The sequence below is a fragment of the Pan troglodytes genome, chromosome 3 (genome assembly GCF_028858775.2).
Source record: "Pan troglodytes isolate AG18354 chromosome 3, NHGRI_mPanTro3-v2.0_pri, whole genome shotgun sequence".
NCBI classification, from domain to species: domain Eukaryota; kingdom Metazoa; phylum Chordata; class Mammalia; order Primates; family Hominidae; genus Pan; species Pan troglodytes.
The window spans coordinates 2,593,538-2,615,408 of NC_072401.2; the positions used below are offsets into that span (position 1 = coordinate 2,593,538).

General features: G+C 42.7%; 1 protein-coding gene across 3 annotated transcripts in view; it reads right to left on the reverse strand.

Moving 5' to 3' along the window:
• POLN (DNA polymerase nu) overlaps positions 1-21,871 on the reverse strand; it is a 170,944-nt gene that overhangs the window by 135,871 nt on the left and 13,202 nt on the right. For all 3 annotated transcript variants that reach the window (XM_063808588.1, XM_054683714.2, XM_063808589.1), the window contains 2 exons: positions 6,033-6,112; positions 1,039-1,539 (listed from right to left, as the gene is read on the reverse strand). In XM_063808588.1, the coding sequence (XP_063664658.1) occupies positions 1,039-1,539; positions 6,033-6,112 (581 nt within the window). The remainder of the gene's footprint in view (positions 1-1,038; positions 1,540-6,032; positions 6,113-21,871) is intronic.

Sequence of the window (21,871 nt, forward strand, 5' to 3'; positions counted from 1 at the left end):
CGTGCATGGTTATAGCAGCACAATTTGCAATTGCAAAAACGTGGAACCAACCCAACTGTCCATCAATCAAGGAGTGAATAAAGAAACTGTGGTATATACATATGATGGAATACTACTCAGCCATAAAAGTGAATGAATTAATGGCATTCACAGTGACCTGGATGAGATTGGAGACTACTATTCTAAGTGAAGTAACTCAGGAATGGAAAATGAAATATTGTATGTTCTTACTTATAGGTGGGAGCTAAGCTATGAGGATGCAAAGGCATAAGAATGACACAGTGGACTTTGGGGACTCAGGAGGAAAGGGTGGGAAGGGGGTGAGGGATAAAATACTACAAATTGTGTGCAGTGTATACTGCTTGAGTGATGGGTGCAGGAAAGTAGAGGAAAGGAAAGGAAAGGAAAAGGAAAAGGAAAAGGAAAAGGAAAGGTTTTTTAAAAAATCAATAGAGATCAAATTAAAAAATTTTTTGTGCTTCAAAAGACACCCTCAATAAATTTTTTTTTAAATATGACAGAAATTGGGAGAAGTATAAATAATATATCTTATAAGAGACTTGTATCAGAATATATAAAGATCCAGAATAAAACACAAATAACCAAATTTTAAAATGGGCAAAAAATGTGAACAGACATTTCATCAAAGAAGATATATGAATGGCCAATAAGCACATGAAAAGATCCTCAATGTCACTAGATAATAGGGAAATACAATTTAAAACCACTATGAAATACCACTTCAGAATCACTGGAATGGCTAAAAAAACAGACAACAACATGTGTTGACAAGGAGGTGGAGAATTTGAAACCCTAGTACACTGCTGGTGGAAGGTAAAATGGTACACCCACTCTGGAAAACAGTTTTACAGTTTCCTAAGAAACTGATGGGAGCATACATTGTCAATCACTTACCACTGGAGGGGAGGGAAAGCCTTAAAATCTTGTTTCTAGCTCTCCTATCAAAATCAGACACTAAGAAAATGGGCTTCTTTTATGGTGTCAAGACAGCAAATAAAAACATCACTGTTTACTAACCTGGTCAGCTCCTAGCTGGGTGGAACCATCAGTATACATCACAGTTATCACCAGGGCTGCTGCCTGTTTGAGCATTTCAATCAGCTGGCTTTTTGCCCAATCATCCAAATGCCTAATATCACAAAAATGTTTTTTCAATGCTCCTGAGTTCCCAGAATTTAGGTAGCCTTCGGCCTCATCAGTATCTTCTTCCAAAGCCATTTGTTCACTTGTTTTCTCTGACAAATTATTACATGTAATATGTTTTCTTTTAAGATTAATGCTTTCTTTATTTTCATTATTTATATTCTCCATTAGGAAATGCTTTCTTTTATGCCCCTTTTTCTGTAGAACTGAAGCCTGTTGATTATACTGTGGAATTAAACAACTTGAAAGAGTCAATGAGCTGATGCTCTTCTGTTTTTGGTCAGTAGACAGCTGATCTGTGAGCCTGACACTGAAGGACTGAGGAGAGAGCTTGGCGGAACCTCTTGATGTCTGACTTCTTAAAGACTTAAGATCCTACAGAAAAATGGAAAATATTTCATTAGAATATGGACTCATAAGACAGATCTATAAACTAAACTAATTTCTGGTAAAAACTTGTCTACGGTAATATGGAGACACAATCTTCATATTACCTATGATCAAACCTTCTAAGGAAACCATATAGTGTCTTCTAGAGCAGTGATTTTTCTCAACGAAGGTAGGCATGCATATCTGGATCAAGAGCTCAAAAACCAGCCAGGCGTGGTGGCTCACGCCTGTAATCCCAGCACTTTGGGAGGCCGAGGTGGGTGGATCACTTGAGGTCAGGAACTCGAGATGAGTCTGGCCAACATGGTGAAACTTCGTCTCTACTAAAAATACAAAAATTAGCTGGGCATGGTGGCGGGCGCTTGTAATTCCAGCTACTCGGGAGGCTGAGGCAGGAGAACCACTTGAATCCAGGAGGTGAAGGCTGAAGTGAGCTGGGATTGCACCATTGCACTCCAGCTTGGGTGACAAGAGTGAAACTCTGTCTCGAAAAAAATGCTCAAAAGCCTCCAACTGGCCCCTGTTCTGGGGATCAATGCATGTAATGAGACATGTCATGGATAGGATTATGTTGCATATGTGCATAAGAGAGAAGATTAATAATTTACAACTTCCAAGTAAAAGCCATTTGTAGAGAAAATGAAATCACCAAAACTATTTAACAATATGTTAATCTATCTACTGAAAAAATGTTTTTGGGCCAGGTGCAGTGGCTCACACCTGTAATCCCAATACTTTGGGAGGCTGAGGCTGGCAGATCACAAGGTCAAGAGTTCGAGACCATCCTGGCCAACATGGAGAAACCTCGTCTCTACTAAGAACACAAAAATTAGTTGGGCATGGTGGAGCATGCCTGTAATCCCAGCTACTCAGGAGGCTGAGGCAGAGAATCGCTTGAACCCGGAAGGTGCAGGTTGCAGTGAGCTGAGATCATGCCATTGCACTCCAGCTTTGGCGACAGAGCAAGACTCTGTCTCGGGAAAAAAAAAAAAAAAAAAAAAAAAAATTAAACCCAGCTCAATAGCAGTTCTCTCATTCCATCCATGTGCAATATGCATTCATAGATCCACAAACTAATCAAGGTGGGGAAAGCAATCCTATCCATTTCATTATAGGACTTATTTACGATAACACTTTATTTTTAAGGTTTCTTTTCTTTTCCTTTTTTTTTTTTTTTTTTTTTGAGACAGGGTCTTGCTCTGTTGCCCAGGCTGAAGTGCAGTGGCACAATCTCAGCTCACTGCAACCTCCATGTCCCCGGCTCAAGTAATCCTCCCACCTCAGCCTCCCACGTAGCTGTGACTACAGGGGTTCACCACCATACCCAGCGAATTTTTCTATTTTTAGTAGAGATGGGGTTTCACCATGTTCCCCAGGCGGGTCTCAAACTCCTGGACTCAAGCAATCTGCCCGCCTTGGCCTCCCAAAGTGCTGGGATTACAGGCGTGAGCCAACGTACCCAGCCAAGGCTTATTTTCAAATTTACTTTATATATATATATATATATATATATATATATATATATATATATATGGCTTTGAATAACTATATTAACATTACCTTTAAAATAATTTTGAAAGAAAATGTTTTAACACTTGGTCACATGTTACAAAAATTTTAAATTTATACTTGTATTTTTATTGCAGAGAAATATATGGTTTCCAAGAGTAGGCTTTCAAGCATAAAATTACATTAAAAATTCCATGGAGGAGTAAACAAGAAAAGGAATTCAAGGAGAAAAAGAAAAATATAAAATTTCAAACTGTTGAAGATCTTGCTCTGTCTGTTTTAAGGGGATGATTGTGGGCTGGGCACAGTGGCTCACACCTGTAATCCTGGCACTTTGGGAGGCTGAGGCAGGAGGACTGCTTGAGCCCAGGAGTTCAAGACCAGCCTGGGCAAAATAGCAAAACCCTGTCTTTTTACAAAGAATACAAAAATTAGCTGGGCATGGTGTCATGTGCCTACGGTCCCAGCTACTCAGGAGGCTGAGGTGGGAGGATCACCTGAGCACAGGAGGTCAAGGTTACAGTGAGCCGTGGTCACACCACACTGCACTTCAGCCTGTGCGACAGAGTGAGAAAGTCTCAAAATAATAATAATAATAAAAATAAAAAGAGGCCGGGCATGGTGGCTCACGCCTGTAATCCCACTACTTTGGGAGGCCCAGGCAGATGGATCACAAGGTCAGGAGTTCAAGACCAGCCTGGCCAATATGGTGAAAACCTGTCTGTACTAAAAATTAAAAAATTAGCCAGGCATGATGGCATGCACCTGTAAACCCAGCTGCTTGGGAGGCTGAGGCAGGAGAATCGCTTAAACGGAGGTTGCAGTGAGCCAAGATCGCGCCACTGCACTCCCGCCTTGGTGACAGAGTGAGACTCCATCTCAAAAAATAATAAATAAATAAATAAATAAATAAATAAAATAGTCCAGGCATGGTGGCTCATGCCTTTAATCCCAACATTTTGGGGGGCTGAGGCGGGCAGATCACCGGAGGTCAGGAGTTCGAGACCAGCCTGGCCAACATGGTGAAACCCCATCTCTATTAAAAATACAAAAATTAGCCAGGTGTGGTGGTGGGCACCTGTAATCCCAGCTACTCAGAGGCTGAGGCAGGAGAATCGCTTAACCCAGGAGGCGGAGGTTGCGGTGAGCCGAGATCACACCACTGCACTCCAGTGCAGGTGACAGAGCGAGACTCCGTCTCCAAATAATAATAATAATAATAATAATAATAATAATAATAATGAGAGGATTGTGGATATCAAGTTGTCAAAGTGCATATTTAATTTTCGTGAATATATTTTAAATGGTAACGTAACAGTAAAAATGTCAATATTAACAATAGAGCAGAAATCATGTACCTTTGCAATTTTTTAAATTTGTGATAAAGATTTTAAATTTCAACTTTAAAATATGTCAGGCAGTACATATAGTTTGAGAAGTCCAGGTATGGGGGCTCATATCTGTAATCCCAGCACTTTGGGAGGCTGAGGTGGGAGGATCGCTTGAGCCCAGGAGTTTGAGACCAGCCCGGGCAACATGGTGAAACCCTGTCTCCACCAAAAATACAAAAATTAGCTGGGCAATGATGGTGTGTGCCTGCAGTCTCAGCTACTTGGGAGGCTGAGTTGGGAGGATCACTTGAGTCCAGGACTCAATTAATTAGCTGGGCATGGTTGCAGAGGTGGAGGTAGAGATTGCAGTGAGCTGTGATCACACCACTGCACTCCACCCTGGGCAACAGAGTGAAGGCCTGTCTCGAACAAACAAACAAACAAAAACAACAAAATTCTTTTGAGAGAAAGGGAGCAAAAAGTTTGCAGACCCCTGCCTTCGGGATCCAAGGAGCACAGTCTGTTCACCACTGAGAGATACAATTTCCATTCATTTACAGAGGGAAGAAGAGAGGAGTCCCTTCTCTGTGGAAGATGCCTCTTCCCTCCACTCCAAGGGCAGATAATCATCCTATGAACCCAGGGGCAAATAATCATCCCATCAACCCAAGAGACAGGTCCTATTATCTCACTTTACTATAGGGCATTTAGGTTTAAATTTAATTAGGTTGGGACTTGAACACAGGTAGTTTACTCCAAAGTCCATTCTCTTAACCACTATGTTGCCCGCACCACTTTCATACACAAGGTCTTTGGTGATACGACCTCTCTAGCCCATACCACATAACTCACCCATTGTGAATGTTATAGCCCTGCCTTTCTGAAATTCTATTATTTCCACGACCCAAAGTTCCAAGCTTTCTTCCCTTATCTGAAAATTTTCTCAATGTTTTGCCCCTACTCCCTTAAAGGTGGGGATCTTTTTATTTTTTATTTCTATTTTTTAGACACAGTCTTGCTCTGTTGCCCAGGCTGGAGTGCTCACTGCAGCCTCAAAATCCTTGGCTCAAGTGATCCTCCAGCCTCAGCCTCCTGAGTAGCTGGGACTACAGGAGCATGCCACCATGTCCAGTTAATTTTTTTTTTGTATTATTTTTTGTAGAGACAGGGTCTCCTTATGTTGCCCAAGCTGGTCTCAAATTCCTGGCCTCAAGTGGTCCACCCTGCTCAGCTTCCCAACATGCTGGGATTACCTGTGTGAGCCACCGCATCCAGCCTAGATTGATCAACTCCTAATTATCCAATAGATCTCAACTCAGATATTATTTTCATACTTCAGAAAGACATCCCTGACTCTTCTCCTCAACACCCAGAAGGGCAAAATGAAATAGCACAAAAACTGAGTTAGATGTTCCTCCTATTGTCCCCAGAGCACTCTGAACTAACTTCTCTCATGGCACTTACTTGCCCCTCCCTGCATCCAAATTAAACTATAAGTTCTTGGAGAGCAAGAACGCCTCTTTTTTTTTTTAAGGTGTGGTATCTACAGTGCCTAGCACATAGTAGAACACTTAATAAGTATCTATTGAACAAATAAGTGTTATCTGTTTAAAATTACTCATATGTGCAATGATTTACCTTTTTTTCTGGTGATTGACTCTTCCTGTCTTCAAGTTGTACTGAATACTTCACACTGGACTTGTTTATCACTTCCATAGCTTTTAAAAACAACAAAAAAGAAACATGGGGCATTAAAGAAACATTGATATCTAAGTCACACAGTTAACTAAACACTGAAATAACCTCTATAATCATGCTTATTTATTCATTATTAACTTACTTAAAACAATGTAATAAAATTCACAAGTAAAATGCTTAGTACCATTGCAATAAACATTTATGTAAAGTACCTTCAAGTTAACTGAAGATAACTCTATATAATCATAAAACATTTATTAAAAATCATTATTTGACATTTGCATTGGAATACATGACTCTAAAAACCTAAGGTCAACATTTATAGAAACCTTAAAAGGATTAAAGGTTTGGGGAAATTCTTAGACTGAATACTGCAGTGGAACAATTGAAGGTTCAGTAAAACATCATTAAAACAAACTTCTAATTTAGATTTTGATTTAATTTCAATAAGCCTGGGCTGAACAGTAAGTGACAGAACCAGGATCCAATCCCAGGCAATATGATTTGGGAGTCTGTGCTCTTAACCACTGTGACATACATTTCCTCTGCAGGAACAATAACAACCTGAAATGCAAATAGGGGAAAATATTTCACTTACAATATAAAAACATTATACTTAGGATAAATATAACAAAAAAGATACAAGGCCCTCAATGATGAAAATGTAAAATCTTATTAAATGGCATAAAAAAAGATCTGGACAAATGAAAAGACACAGCATTAGGATATAGATCACAAAATGTTTAATTCTTCCAAATTTAAGGCAATTCCAACTGGAGACCCTACAGGGATATTTTAATTTAATAAAATAATTTCAAAGTACGAAAAGACAAGAAATGTAAGCTTAGGCCGGGTGTGGTGACTCACGCCTGTAATCCCAGCACTTTGGGAGGCTGAGGTGGGTGGATCACCTCAGGTCAGGAGCTCGAGACCAGCTTGGCCAAAATGGTGAAACCCCACCTCTACTAAAAATACAAAAATTAGCCAGGTGTGGTGGCGAGCACCTGCAATCCCATCTACTTGGGAGGCTGAGGCAGGAGAATTGCTTGAACCCGGGAGGTGGAGGTTGCAGTGAGCCGAGATTGCGCCACTGCACTCCAGCCTGGGTTACAGGGCAAGACTCTGTCCTGGAAAAAAAAAAGTAAGCTTAAAAAAGAGAGGGAGAAAAGACCTCTAGAACAGAACAGACAACCCAGAGACTGATCCCAAGACTTTATATACAACAAAGATAGTATTTCAATTCAATAGAAAAGGATAGATTAATTAACAGGGCTGGTACAACTAGCACCACATCAAAAAGAAAATAAATGCATTGGGAAAACTATTTGGAACAAAAATGACAAAGGGTTAACTGCTATATTATACAACAAGTTCTCATACATTTACAAGATAAGACAAACAATTCAACAGAAAAATGAGCAAAGAATAGGAAGAGGCAATACACAAAACAGAAAACCCAAACAGGAAACAAATACAATACTCAGGGAAATGCAAATTAACTATAACTGGAAACACGGGAAGAGGTAGTCTCATGTATTGCTGGTAAAAATGTAAATAGACTCTTTCTAGAAGGCAAACTGTCAAGACTTATTAAAATTAATAATGCATACATCACTCTTGGGAGTTGGGTGGAGAAAGTGACCCACAAGGAGCTCAAGATGGGCCTCTGGGAATGCTAGTTATGTTTCCTGAACTGGGTTTGGGTTTGTGAAATTTTGACCTAAACTTAACTTAGGATATGTGTGCTGTTTTATATATATATACACACACACATATACACATACATATACATATATACGTATATACGTATATACATATATATACACATATACCTCAGCCATATATATATGAGAGACAGAGTGCTCTTGCCTTAACAAAAACAGATAGGAAATAATATCCATCATCTAACCAAATAATCTCTAACCAAATAAACTCACTCTTGGCTGTTTCACAGAAATATATGCAACAGTAAACAGGTTTAAACCAAAATGTTTATAGCAGTATTGCTCATTATGGCAAAGGACTGAAAATAAAGTAGATACCAATCAGAAGAAAACTGAGGAATAAGTTACATAATATCCACATCATGAAATACATAGCCACTAAAAAGAATGACCTTGTTAAAACATAGATTGCAGGGGGAAAAATAACTCCAGCTATAGTGGTTGACTGAAGATGACCTCATTTTTAAAAATAATGACCAAATCTCCCCGCTTATGCACACGAAGATGTTACGCACATAACACTCGGGTACCCTGGGAGACCACCTCTGTGATGAAGGTTTGCATTTGAAAAGGTGATTGGAGAGTGAAGGAAGCAGAACCCAACCAAAGAAGACAATGGCTAAGATGCAGTCACTCAGAGGCCTGCCCTGGGCTGAGCATGGTCCTGCAGATGTGTCTCCCAATGGGTCGAGACAGCTGGGCTTTTATACCCCTGCACAAACTAGTCACTGGACCAGTCACTCCTGGGGAAGGGGTGGGCCCTTGGGCAAAGAAGTTCTTTGCAGCCAGGCAATCAGGGAGGGGCTGTCCCAGGAGCAGGGACAGTGCTTCAGTACTAAAGGGGCATATGGGTACCACAGTGCTTGCTACAGTCCACACTGCACTGCTCATAGCCACTTGCTTCAGGGACGTTCTGGGAGCAGCTCCTGTAGGATTCTGGTGGGCCTTTTCCTTGGGAAATTTATAAAAGGAAGGTACTGGGATGAACTACATCTTGTTGCTGCAACTGGCCTCAAGGTTGCAAATTACATTCATCTCCCTCCTCTACTGCCCACGCTAGGGTCTCCTCACCCTTGCCTATCTCCTCTACTGCTCTAGGTGGCTTAGTTTACCTGATCAGGTAACCCAAACCCTCATCCCTGAGAGGTAAGCCCCTGGCCACCATGCCCTTCTCTAGCCATAGCCCCAGCATTTGCCATCAAATTTGGGCAGGGGACCATGAGGTGGCCAATCACATCACCTGGGTGCTTCCCTTCCCCCAGTTATGTAGTAACAGCTCTACCTCCACCCGATGCCCACGGTCAGCCACCCCAGAAGATGGAAATTACATTCCTTGCCAGCCAGTCTCTTGGCACAAGGAGCTCGAAATGACCAGACAGCAGCCACAGCTGGAAATTAAATGGCATTCTTCCTGTGCCCCTGCTGGAAAGGTTTTCCCTTTGAGAGTCAAGACCTTTAAACCTTAAGAACCCAGAGGAGTGTGAGGGAGAAATACAGATTTCTAAGTGGGTCACTGGGAGTGATGACTTTCACCTTTTGGTTCCCAGACCCATTTATTACACAAACCAAGGACACTGCACCACATACTGGTTAGTGATTTGCAGTGCAGACTGCACCCTGGAGGTGACTGCTTCATCGCAGGTGTCACCTCCAGGCTGCACATGAGGTGAGCTGTGCCTTCCACAGACCATCCTGCTGCTCCATCAGGCTGGCAGCTTCTTGGTGTGTGGCTGTGAGGGAGACAGTGAGACCCACTCTCATGTGCCCACTGCTGCAGTTCCTTGGCTGAGCGCAGGATCCTGCGGATCAAACACTCTGTGAAACTTGGGTGATGGAGCTGACTGAATCCATGAGAATGGGAAAGGCAAACCCATGCCCGTAACATGTGTTGGTTCCGGCCAAGATGAATCACTGTACCTTCTAGGGCACAAGGGGTTCAGTGTTGTCAAATGACTGTTTCCCTCCAAGGAAGGTGCAACTGGGGACTCAGTGTTTGGTCTCTGTTGCTGGAAGATTGGATGTTCTGCAGAGAAATAGCTAGGTCAGCTCTGGTGAGGGGGAGCCCCATGCTATGGGCCATGCACAGCATCTACCCACCCCATGATTACTCCATGAGAGAGCCCAGTGTGCCAGCATGGGTGCAGCAGATGGCAGAGGCTAGATGTCAACTGGCCAAGTCATCCTATTAATGTGGTGGTTTGGTGTGTCCCCATGGTGAATGTTCTTGGGTGGGATGTACTTCATGACTGTTCCCACAGATCCCTCCACATGCCTTACTCCAGGAACTCCCTGATCTTCCAATCTTTCTCATTCCAGGTACCTGAGCAACCTGTCAAGCCACTAACCACTGCCCAAGAGTTCCAAATGTGTTAACACTGGGGCCACTTCTCCTTCCACACAAAGTAGATAGTCAAGGGGCACCACCCAACGTTCTACCCATTGGGTTTCCCTTGAGCACTGTCTTCCAGGGCTGCCTAAATCAGGCTGTTCAGAGCCCACCCACCATGAACCAAGCTCTAACTTTTCCTGCCTCCATCAGCTGGTCTTAAGGCTGCCCCCGTCAGAAGTACCAGTGCCAGCACCAATGATGTCATGGGTTCTGGGCCACACGAAAAGCTTGGTTGTGCCTGCTTGTACCTAGTACTAAATGAGCCACTTCCAACTTGCAATGGACAGCTGCACGCCCACCTCTCAGTGGGTCTGACAGAACCAGCTCATGCTGGCAGTTCTGGCTCATTGTCACTTGATGTCACCATGGCCTCACGCTCCATCTCTACCAGGGCCCAGTAGCATGATAGTTTTGTTTTTGAAAAATTTGTAATTCGTTTCTGCAGATAGCATTGCCTTGCTCCAGAGTTCTAGGAGTCTGCATTGAGATTCTTCTGTTGGGGCTTTGCCTTAAGCTTCACATGGCATCTTTCCCCACTACAGATACCTCTAACATCACAAGGTCTGTTGGGTTGGAAGTCCAAGTAGCTGAGCCACTTGCTTCACAGCCTAGGCCTCTTACAGGATGCTTTCCTATGCAGTATTCCCAATGTGGAATATGCTGCCTCCACTCCCTAAACCCAGAGATGCCTATCAGGTGTTATGGTTCACTCTTAATGGTTAATGTGGTTAATTAACCACGTTGCAGGATGACTCAACCAGTTAACATCTTCATTCTTAATGCTTCATTCTTAAAAATGCAGTAATTTAGCCAGGTGTGCACTTGTAGTCCCAGCTACTCGGGAGACTGAAGCAGATCACTTTGACCCCAAGAGTTTGAGGCCAGCCTTAGCAACACAGTAAGACCCAGTCTCTTGGGGAAAAAAAAAAAAAGGTGGCCAGGCGCGGTGGCTCATACCTGTAATCCCAGCACTTTGGGAGGCCAAGGCAGGTGGGTCACCTAAGGTCGGGAGTTCGAGACCAGCCTGACCAACATGGAGAAAGCCCGTCTCTACTAAAAAAAAAAAAAAAAAAAAAAAAAAATTAGCCAGGCATGGTGCCGCATCCCTGTGATCCCAGCTACTTGGGAGGCTGAGGCAGGAGAATCGCTTGAACCTGGAAGGCGGAGGTTGTGGTGAGCTGAGATTGTGCCATTGCACTCCAGCCTGGGCAACAAGAGTGAAACTGCCTTAAAAAAAAAAAAAAAGCACTAATTTGTCCTTTACTTGCAAGGGGATATCCTACCTAACCTCAGACCACTGAACTTCCAAAAACTTCATGGTTGTGGTGGGCCCCAGAATATCGGTGTGCTTATCTCCCATGTTTTGGACAGCAAGACAGCTAACAAACTTGCCATTTCTTGCTTATGCTGATTGGCATGATGTCATCAAAACAGTGGGTGGCGGGATAACATAGCACTGGGGCAAGGTGCAAATTTATATTGTCCATTCAGAGTGAATATTTCTGCAGGGATGGAAAAGAACGTGTTCACCAAATCAATAATTGCATTTCATATACCTGAGGCCTTGTTAATTGCATATGCCACATCCAGCCCACCAGCTGTCATTAGGGCTATAACTTGGTCACAACTATTTGCGGTGTCAATTGTTATTCTCCAGGATCTGACTTCTGTGAGCACCTACCTGGTGAATTAAATGAATATATGACAGGGACCGCCCTGTGCCCTGAATCCTGTAGGGGTTTAAGGATGGCACTAACTTCTGCCATTTCTCCTAGGTTGCCATATTGCTATACTAATTCACTATCTTTGCTGGGAAGGCAGTTTCAGCATCATCCACTTGAGCTTACTCACTATGAGAGCTCTCATCCTCAGGCCAAGGAGCCGGTACCTGAGGGTTCTTCCAACAGTCTGTTCATTCCAAATAACATGTGGGGACTTGGAAAATGGCTTCGGAGTGAGCCCTCCCATTATAGTGTAATCTGGGCCAAGGTTCCATCTATTGCTTGAGTCCTTGCGCCTCTGACGGAGAAACCATGATGATACTTTAGGTCTCCAGGTATCAATATCATATGAATGTTTCAGTATCCCTTTCCCCCTTGTATAAGTTCCCAGAGTAAATGGCCACAGGTTTCCCTGGCGGAAAGATAGGAGGAATAACTGCCATATACACTCACTATGGTGTTGCATAGTCCTTCCTCCTGGGGACCTGGCCTCTCCTTCAGTCAGTTGGTTCCAGGTCTGAAGTCACTTTACGAGAACTGTATCTACCCTGCTTCTGACAGGCAGCACCACCTGGCCTCTATGTCAGGATCCTGTCTCCCTGACTGTTATCAGGAGGCATCTCCTATTATCAGCCCTGGTCTATAGCGGACACCACTGAGATTCTCAGTGAAGCCGATGCTCCCCACTCCCTCATCAGCTTTCATTATTGCTTCGGTAAACAGAGCATCCAGAGCGCCCTTCTGCAGAACAATGTTACCTGCTGAGTTTCCCAGCCCTCCACAATATAGCCATTCTAGCATGTCCACCTCTCCTGGCTTTTCATGCCTTCTTTTACCATCTGCACTGGCAGTTCTAATCTTTCTCCTTCACTTAGTGTGAACCCTCTCCTACAAGGAACTAAAAGTCATCCTAGCAGTATGTTGGCACCACCTCTTGAATCTTCATCGGGTTGTCAAATCCAGTGTCTCTGAAGTGATCCCGCATAAATAAACTCTCCCTTATCCAACCTTAGTTCCACCTGCCTTGATCCAGCACCCTCAGACCCAGCCCACCATAGGTACTCTCCCAGGCCTGCTTGTATATGGCCAGTTAGGTCCTGCAGTTCCTTTGAAGTAGAATCTCTTTCGTCCCTGTGCCAGTTATCAACGTACTGCCTCCCAGCTACAAATTTGCCTCTCAGCTACAAATTCACCCCTCGTTGCACCCCACGCCCTACAGAAAATACACCTCCTTTGCCACCTGGCACAATGTTAAGCTCCGTCAGCAGAGGGTGCTAGAGGGACGCTGTCAGAGAAGAGGCCTCTGGCTGCTGTGCTTTGCTTTGCTTTCCTTCCTTCTTGCTCCTGCAGCTCTTAACCAGTGTACTAGACACCCATGAGCAGCCCCACTGGCCACTTCCCAGTTACTTCTGCAGACATTCTAGCCAGCCCTCCAGCAAGTTTCAGTCGATCCCTGTGGGCAGCTTCCTACTGAGTTTCACAGGCACCCCTACCAACTTCTCAGTAAGTTTAGTGATACCCCATAGGTGGGTTCCCACTTGCCAGACTGACTGGCACTTCAGCCAACTTCTTGGCCACCCAGTGGGCTACATCCACAACCTCTGACAGTCTGAATCTCGGCCTTGAGGGGAGAGACTCTGCTAAATTTGTCCCTTCCTTCAGCACCCCACTTCAGCCCTAGCAGGGGAGGCTGCTCCCTGTCTGCTCTTGCTGGATTCTTTAGAGTTTTCTCTAAAGCTATTCCTGGTAGCTAATCCTGCTAGTTAGTAATGCCTTAAACATTCTCTGTTCAAATTACTCTACGGTTTCTGTCCCCTGACTGGACTGTAACAGGCCCAGTACTTTTCGGCAGGGTTATTTTGTGACTTAATGACCAGGAGAGGAGGAGGGGGCAGCAAAAAAGAAAAAGCCTGAACAAAACATTTATGAATCTTTTCACAATTTCTTATGAAATGACATACGTATGCATGTGTATAACTATACAAAAAGATCTGGGGAATTATGAACTTTGTTTGTTTTTTCTGTTTCTCCCTCCCCATCCCAAAAACTTTTCCTAAAGTATTGTTAAATAATGACAGAGCATGTCTTATTTTTCAAGACAGAAGCTCTCCATTGTTCTCCAGCAAAGGTGGGGGGAAGCGCTCAGGGTGGGGCCATTTCTGCAGGTCTCAGAGGTATCTGATACTCAAGATTTATTTTTTAAATAAAATGTATTATTATTATTTTTGAAACAGGGTCTCACTCTGTTACCCAGGCTGGAGTGCAGTGGCACAATCTCAGCTCCCTGAAAGCTCCACCTCCCAAGCTCAAGCAACAGTCCCCCTTCCTCAGCCATCCAAATAGCTGGGATTACGTGCCATCATGCCCCACTGATTTTTTCCAGAGATAACTGTGAAAGGAAAATAAATCTTGGGAATCCCAAGTCACTAAGCTAAAGGGAAAAGTCAAGGTGGGAACTGCTTAGGGCAAACCTGCCTCCCATTCTACTGAAAGTCAAATTCTATGCCTCTGAGGTTCACCTGAGACAAATGGGGATCTGATTGCTTCCCCTCCCCACTGTTTATGTAAAAATACAGATTCACTAAAAAGTGTATTCAGTGGAAGGCTGATCAAGGACTCAAAAGAATGCAACCTTTTGTCTCTTACCTACTTTTTGTTTGTTTTTGAAACAGAGTCTCATTCTATCCTTCAGGCTGGAGTGCAGTGGTGCGATCTTGGCTCACTGCAACCTCCACTTCCTGGTTCAAGGGATTCTCCTTCCTCATCCTCCCAAGCAGCTGGGATTACAGGCACCTGCCACCATGCTCGGCTAATTTTCGATTTTTAGTAGAGACAGGGTTCCACCACGTTGGCCAGTCTGGTCTTGAACTCCTGACCTCAAGGATCCACCCGCCTCAGCCTCCCAAAATACTAGGATTACAGGAGTGAGCTATCGCACCTGGCCCCTCTTATGTAATTCTAACCTGGAAGCCCCCTCTTCGAGTTGTCCCGCCTTAACAGACCGAACCAATTACATCTTACATATATTGAGGTTTCATGTTTTCCTAAAATGTTTAAAAGCAAACTACCCCAAGCCACCTTGGGCACGTCTCAGGACTTCCTAAGGCTGTGTCATAGGCATGTCCTTAACCTAGGCAAAATAAACTTTCTAAATTGAGACCTGCCTGTTATTTTGCATTCACACGGGTTTCGCCATGTTGCCCAAGCTGGTCTGATACTCAAGATTTTTTTTTTCTTGGCTCCCTGTGGTATTTCAATCAATATTTAAATATACCAATCCAAAGGTTCCCATCCTGTATCTCAGGGTCTGGTCCCTCTTTCTTCAGATCAAGACCTTAATCTTGGCCAGGTGGAGGTGGCTTATGCCTGTAATCCCAGCACTTTGGTAGGCTCAAGACGCCCAGGAATTCGAGACCAGACTGGGCAACATGGCGAAACCCCATGTGTACTTAAAAAACAAACAAACAAACAAAAAAACTAGCCGGGCATGCACACCTGTAGTCTCAGCTACTCAGGAGAATCACCTGAGGCCCGGAGGCGGCGGTTAAAGTGAGCCTGATCGGACTTCCAGCCTAGGTATCACCAAAAAACAAAAACAAAACAAAACAAAAACCCCTAGCACACCACCAGGGCTGAAAATTCAAGTTTCTCTGGAGCAATCAGGACTAAGTCTTGGGTCTACGGCTACAGGCTGTCACTTTATAGGCTGCCCAGGAAGCCCTCTGGCTTTCACGTTTAGCCTTTAATTGCTCATCACCCACGGCCTTTTTTTTTTTTTTTTTTTTGTATTTTTCCACAGGATCTATTATTCCCAGCCACAGCCATCCAATTCCATTGTCTTCAACTGCCTTGTACTTCTCAGATGTGCAGTACTGTCCCAGCTGGTGCAGCTGCTCCCACTAGTAAGCCAGACAAACCCAGCTTGAGCCAAAGTTTTAACTCCACTGCTACCATTTGTATTGCACCCACAACTTGTGATGAGGTCATCAGTGCCAGCTTACCTGCGGGAGACCAAACTCCAAAATCACATGTCTACTTTCTCAGACCACTCCTGCCACCAACTGTAGCAGATCAGGTTCCCTGAGACTGAGATTTGTCAGCAGAAAGTTTACTGAGGAGTGGCCTTGGAGATCAGAAGAATGGAGCCTGGGGAAGCTGAAATGTGATACATTGCAAGAAATGCCTCAGCCAATGCCACCTGACGAGGGGGGTTGGGTTGGCACAGATATATACAAGCCATAATTAGTCATGCAGGGATATGTTCTGAGAAATGCATCATTAGGCGATTTCATTGTTATGAAAACATCATAGATCAAGGGTCCCCAACCCCTGAAGTGAGGACCAGTACCTGTCTGTAGTCTGCTAGGAACAAGGCCACACAGGAGGAGAGCAGCAGGTGAGTGAGCATTCCCACCTGAGCTCCGCCTCCTGTCAGATAGGCAGCAGCATTAGATTCTCATAGGAGCAAGAACTGTACTGTGAACTGCACAGGCGAGGAATAGGTTGCGAGCTCCTTATGAGAATCTACCGCCTGACGATCTTAGGTGGAACAGTTTCATCCCGAAAGCATCCACCCGACCCCCATCCCGTGGAAAAATTGTATTCCATGAAACCAGTCCCTGGTGCCAAAAGGTTGGGGACTGCTGTCATATAGTGAACTTACACAAACCTAGATGGCATAGCTTACTACACTCCTAAGCTGTATGATCTAGCCTGTAGCTCAAACCTGTACAGCATGTACTAGGCTACAAAGCTGTACAGCATGTTACTGTACTGAATACTGTAGGCAACTATAACACAACAGGAAGTATTTGTGTATCTAAACATAGGTAAAAATACAGTATAAAAGATTAAAAAATGGTACTTATATAGGGCACTTACCATAAATGGAGCTTGCAGGACTTGGCAGTTGCTCTGGGTGAATCAGTGAGTGGGGAGTAAGTGTGAAACCTTAGTGCATTACTGTACACTAATGTAGACTTCACAAACACTATACACTTAGGACACACTAAATTTATTTTTTAAAATTTTCTTTCTTCAATAATAAATTAACCTCAATGTACTTTAATGTTTTTTACTTTATACACTTTTAAATTTTTAAAACTTTTGAACTCTTTTATAACATTTACCTTAAGACAAAAACACATTGTACAGCTGAACAAAAATATTTTTTCTTCATATCTTGATTCCATAACCTTTTCTCTATTAAGATATTTAACTTTTTAAAAAATGTTCTTAACTTTATTGCTTAAAACTAAGACACACACACACATTAGCCTAGGCCTACACAGGGTAAAGAGCATCAGTATCACTGTCTTCTACTTCTGTATCTTGTCCCCCTGGAAGGTCTGCAGAGGCACTAATACATATGGAGCTGTCACTTCCTATGATAAGAGTACCTTCTTCTGGATACCTCCTGAAGGACCTGCCTGGAGCTGTTTTACAATTAGCTTTTTTTTCATAAGAAGGAGTATACCCTAAAATAATGATAAAAAGTATATATAGTATCGTAAATATATAAACCAGTAACACAGTCATTTGTTTTCAAGTACTCTGTACTACATATAATTGTATATACAATTATACATAGTATAGTACAGTGTAGTAGGCTATGCCATCTAGGTTTGTGTAAGTTGACTGTATGACATAGCTATATACTATATACAGAGTGCTATACTTTTATACACCTGGTAGTGCAGTAGGTTTGTTTACGCCAGCATCACAACAAAAACATAATGCGGCTGGGTGCGGTGGCTCATGCCTGTAATCTCAGCACTTTGGGAGGCCGAGGTGGGAGGATCACCTGAGGTCAGGAGTTCAAGATCAGCCTGGCCAACATGGTGAAACCCTGCCTCTACTAAAAATACAAAAATTAGCCAGGCGTGGTGGTGGGCACCTGTAATGCCAGCTACTCAGGAGGCTGAGACAGGAGAATCACTTGAACTGGGAGGTGGAGGTTGCAGTGAGCCGAGATTGCACCACTGCACTCCAGCCTGGGTGACAAGAGTGAAACTCTGTCTTGGGAAAAAAAAAATGTAATGCATTGTGCTATGATAACAGTACAGCTATGATGTCACTAGGAGACAGGAATTTTTCAGCTCCATTATAATCTTATGGGACCACCAACATATATACGGTCTGTCGTTGACCAAAACATTATTCATTATGCAACGCATGACTGTCCAACCATATAAATTATAATCATAGAAAAAAATTAACAAAAATATAAAAGGCACATACTAAGTTGTTAACATGGGTTAACAATAAGGGAGAGGGTTCGACAAGCAAAAAAAAACTTGAACCTTCTCACAATTTTATATTAAAACGATGTATGTATGCATGTATATAAATATGTAAAAAAAAAAATTTAAGAAAAATGTCTTTGGGAAGCCGAGGTGGGTGGATCACTTGAGGTCAGGAGTTTAAGACCAACCTAACCAACATGGCGAAACCCCGTCTCTACTAAAAATACAAAAATTAGCCAGGCATGGTGGTGGGCGCCTGTAATACTGGCTACTCAGGAGGCTGTGGCAGGAGAATCCCTTGAACCCAGGAGGGGGAGGTTGCAGTGAGCCGAGATCGCACCACTGTACTCCAGCTTGGGTGACAGAGCAAGACTCCAACTCAAAAAAAAGAAAGAAAAGAAAATTGTGTGGAATTACAGATTTTAGTTTTTTGTTTGTTTTTTCTAAAAAAAAAAAAAAACACTTTTCCTAATGTATTACAAAAAGACTCCCCAAAAATGTTGTGGAAAAAATTTATAATACTAAAAAAAAATAGTAGGCCAGGCACAGTAGCTCATGTCTGTAATCCTAGCACTTTGAGAGGCTGAGGCAGGAGAATCGTGTGAGCCCAGGAGTTTGAGACCAGCCTGGGCAACATAGCAAGACCTCGTCTCCACACAAAAATAAAAAATTAGCCAGACACAGTGGCAAGTGCCTGTAGTCCCAGCTACTCAGGAGGCTGAGGTGGGAAGATTGCTTGAACCTGGGAGGTTCAGGCTGCAATGACCTGTGAACTCCAGCCTGGGCGACAGAGCAAGAATCTGTCTCGAAAAAAAAAAAAGTAAGTTTATCTCTCTCTCATGTTCTGAGGTGAATGGTCTCAGTAGGTGGTATAGCTGTTTTTTAAAGTCACTCAGGGGCCCAGGATCCTTCTAGCATGTTGTTCCACAATCCTCTAGGACACTGTTATCATTTGCAGGGTTGGAGAAGAATCATTTCAGCTCCAACCGATGGGAAGCAAAGAGGCCAGAGAAGCAGGCAGGCTGTCTTGGAGCCTCCCTTGGAAATGGCACCCGCTGAGCTCACAACTCACTGACAGGCACCTGGCCACTTGGTCAAACCTGACTGCAACAAGACTGAGCCATGTAGTGTAATTGTGTGCCTCAGAAAACAAGGATGGATTCAACGTGGTAAGAAATGAGTAATCGCTGCCAAAAAGTTATCTGGAATAATTTAAAATGCCCATGATTATGAAGTGGTTGCCATAAAAGGCAGGATAATTAATGGTTACATTTGAGCAGGGAGAGATTTTAATTGAGAAGTAAATTCTGAGGTGTTGGCAATGTAAGTGGTAGTTACATGGATGTTCTCTCACATTAATTTAAGTTTTGCATTTTTAGTGTTTTTCATGACAAAGTGTTTCTAAATAAAGATCTATACTTGTTTCAAGAAGATATAACAGTCCAATCTTTACTGAATGTGTATCTTGAGTCACCTCAGTCTAGCAGATAAGAAAATTAGACCCCAAAATGACAAGTATCACAGGTTTAATACAGTTTGGTGTGACTTAGTGTTTGTAAAAGTAAATATGTGTAGTTTATTTCCATTAATTTCTGAGTTGAAATTCCATATTTATTTGGTATGAAATAGGCTCATGGAAATAAAAGGCTAATTTACAATATTTTTCTTAGAAGAATTTGACATAACAGCTTAGTATTTCACAAGAATCCAGAGTCAATTAAAACTTTAGGTCCAGCATCACTCATCAATAATCCACCAGCAATTCAACTTTAATTTGGATTCATATGATGAAGGAATAAAACTGGTGAGAATCTGTGGTGGAAAGACTCCAAGGTGGCCCTATGATCCCTGCCTCTTGGTATCATGTCCTCACATAACCCCAAACTGCTTTGAGTGTGAAGGGAACTATTGATTAGCTTCTAACCAACAGAACACACCAAAGGCAGCAGCATGTATGTGATCACATTATATAAAACTGTAATGTCAGCGCTGCTAGGGAAAGTGAGCTGCCATATTGTAGGTTGCCCACATAGAGGATCACATGACAGGAACTGCAGATGCCTTCCAGACACCAGCCAGTGAGAAACTGAGACCCTTGGTCTGAAAGTCTATATGAAACTGAATTCTGTCAACAACCATGTGAGCTTAGAAGAGAATGCTTCCCCACTGCAGCCTCAGGAGAGACACCAGACCTGGCTGACACCTGGAGTCCACCCTTGCAGAGGATCTAGCAGAGTCAGGTCCAGGCTCCTGACGCACAGAAGCTCTACAACAATAATTGTGTTTTTTAAGCCAGTAAGTTTGTATTAATAATGTTACACAGCAATAGAAAATACAAAATCCTTATGAAAATTCCACTATTTTTCCAAATCCAAGAGAGAAAAGTAGTATCATATCTTTTTCTATTATCTTCTCAATAACCTTAACAAACAAAAGCCAGAATTTTAACGGGGTATTTTATTTTCAGACATGAGATCTTGCTATGTTGCCTAGGCTGGACTCGAACTCCTGGGCTCAAGTGATCGTCCCAGGCATTAACAATGTATTTTAGAACAACAATAAGAGCTTATATGAGATGGACTGACTGTCATAAATTTTTCATCAGAGCCTCATATTATAGCTGCCAGAGGCATTTCATTATTCTTACCGGTTTTTGAAGGGGAGTATATTTCCACCTCTGTCAAGTATGCACCCTCTATTATTCAAAAAAATATGGAATAATGTGATTATGATAGTGTCTTACACTATCAATTGCTAGGCATGTAATTCACACTCAAAAATTCTTACCAGTTTATTAGTGACTTCTACTATAATAAAGTATATAAGCAACAGATGCCTCAATATGAATGGATCAAAACGTTAAGTGCAAATGTATCTTAATCAAGATGTGTTTATAAGAGCTTTTGTGCTAATATTCGGCGATACTCTCAATTATTTCAATGCAATTTCATTACTCCATTATATCTCACTCACTTATACCTTATTTTGTAGAAAGAGAAACCAACCACAAACTATTGGCCCAGGCTTGCAAATCTAAAATAAAAACTGCTTTGCTAGTAGCAAAAAAAAAAAAAAAAAACCAACAAAAAACAAAACAAAAAAAACACCAAAAGCCCTGATGTTACAAACATTTCAGTGACATTTGTGAGCATATCACTGCTTTCACTTTTTTTTTTTTTTTTTTTTTGAGATAGAGTCTCACTCTGTCGCCCAGGCTGGAGACCTCAGCTCACTGCAAGCTCCGCCTCCTGGGTTCATGCCATTCTCCTGCCTCAGCCTCCCAAGTAGCTGGACTACAGGCGCCTGCCACCACTCCCAGCTAATTTTTTGTATTTTTAGTAGAGACAGTGTTTTACCATGTTAGCCAGGATGGTCTCGATCTCCTGACCTCATGATCGCCCACCTCGGCCTCCCAAAGTGCTGGGATTACAGGCGTGAGCCACCGCACCCGGCCCCACTGCTTTTACTATTATACCACATCATAAACCCATATACACTGATCCAATAATCCTTGCCACCTAAGAGTTTACATTTCTATAGCAGTATAATACACATATTGTCAAAAACATATCTCTTGTTCACCACACAAAATAGCAAATACTATGTACAGGTTTGATGACCTGAGAACCAAGATTAAAGCATCTCTTCTGAAGATACTAAAATACCTGATCCAGATTCTAAGGGAATGTTTGACACAAAT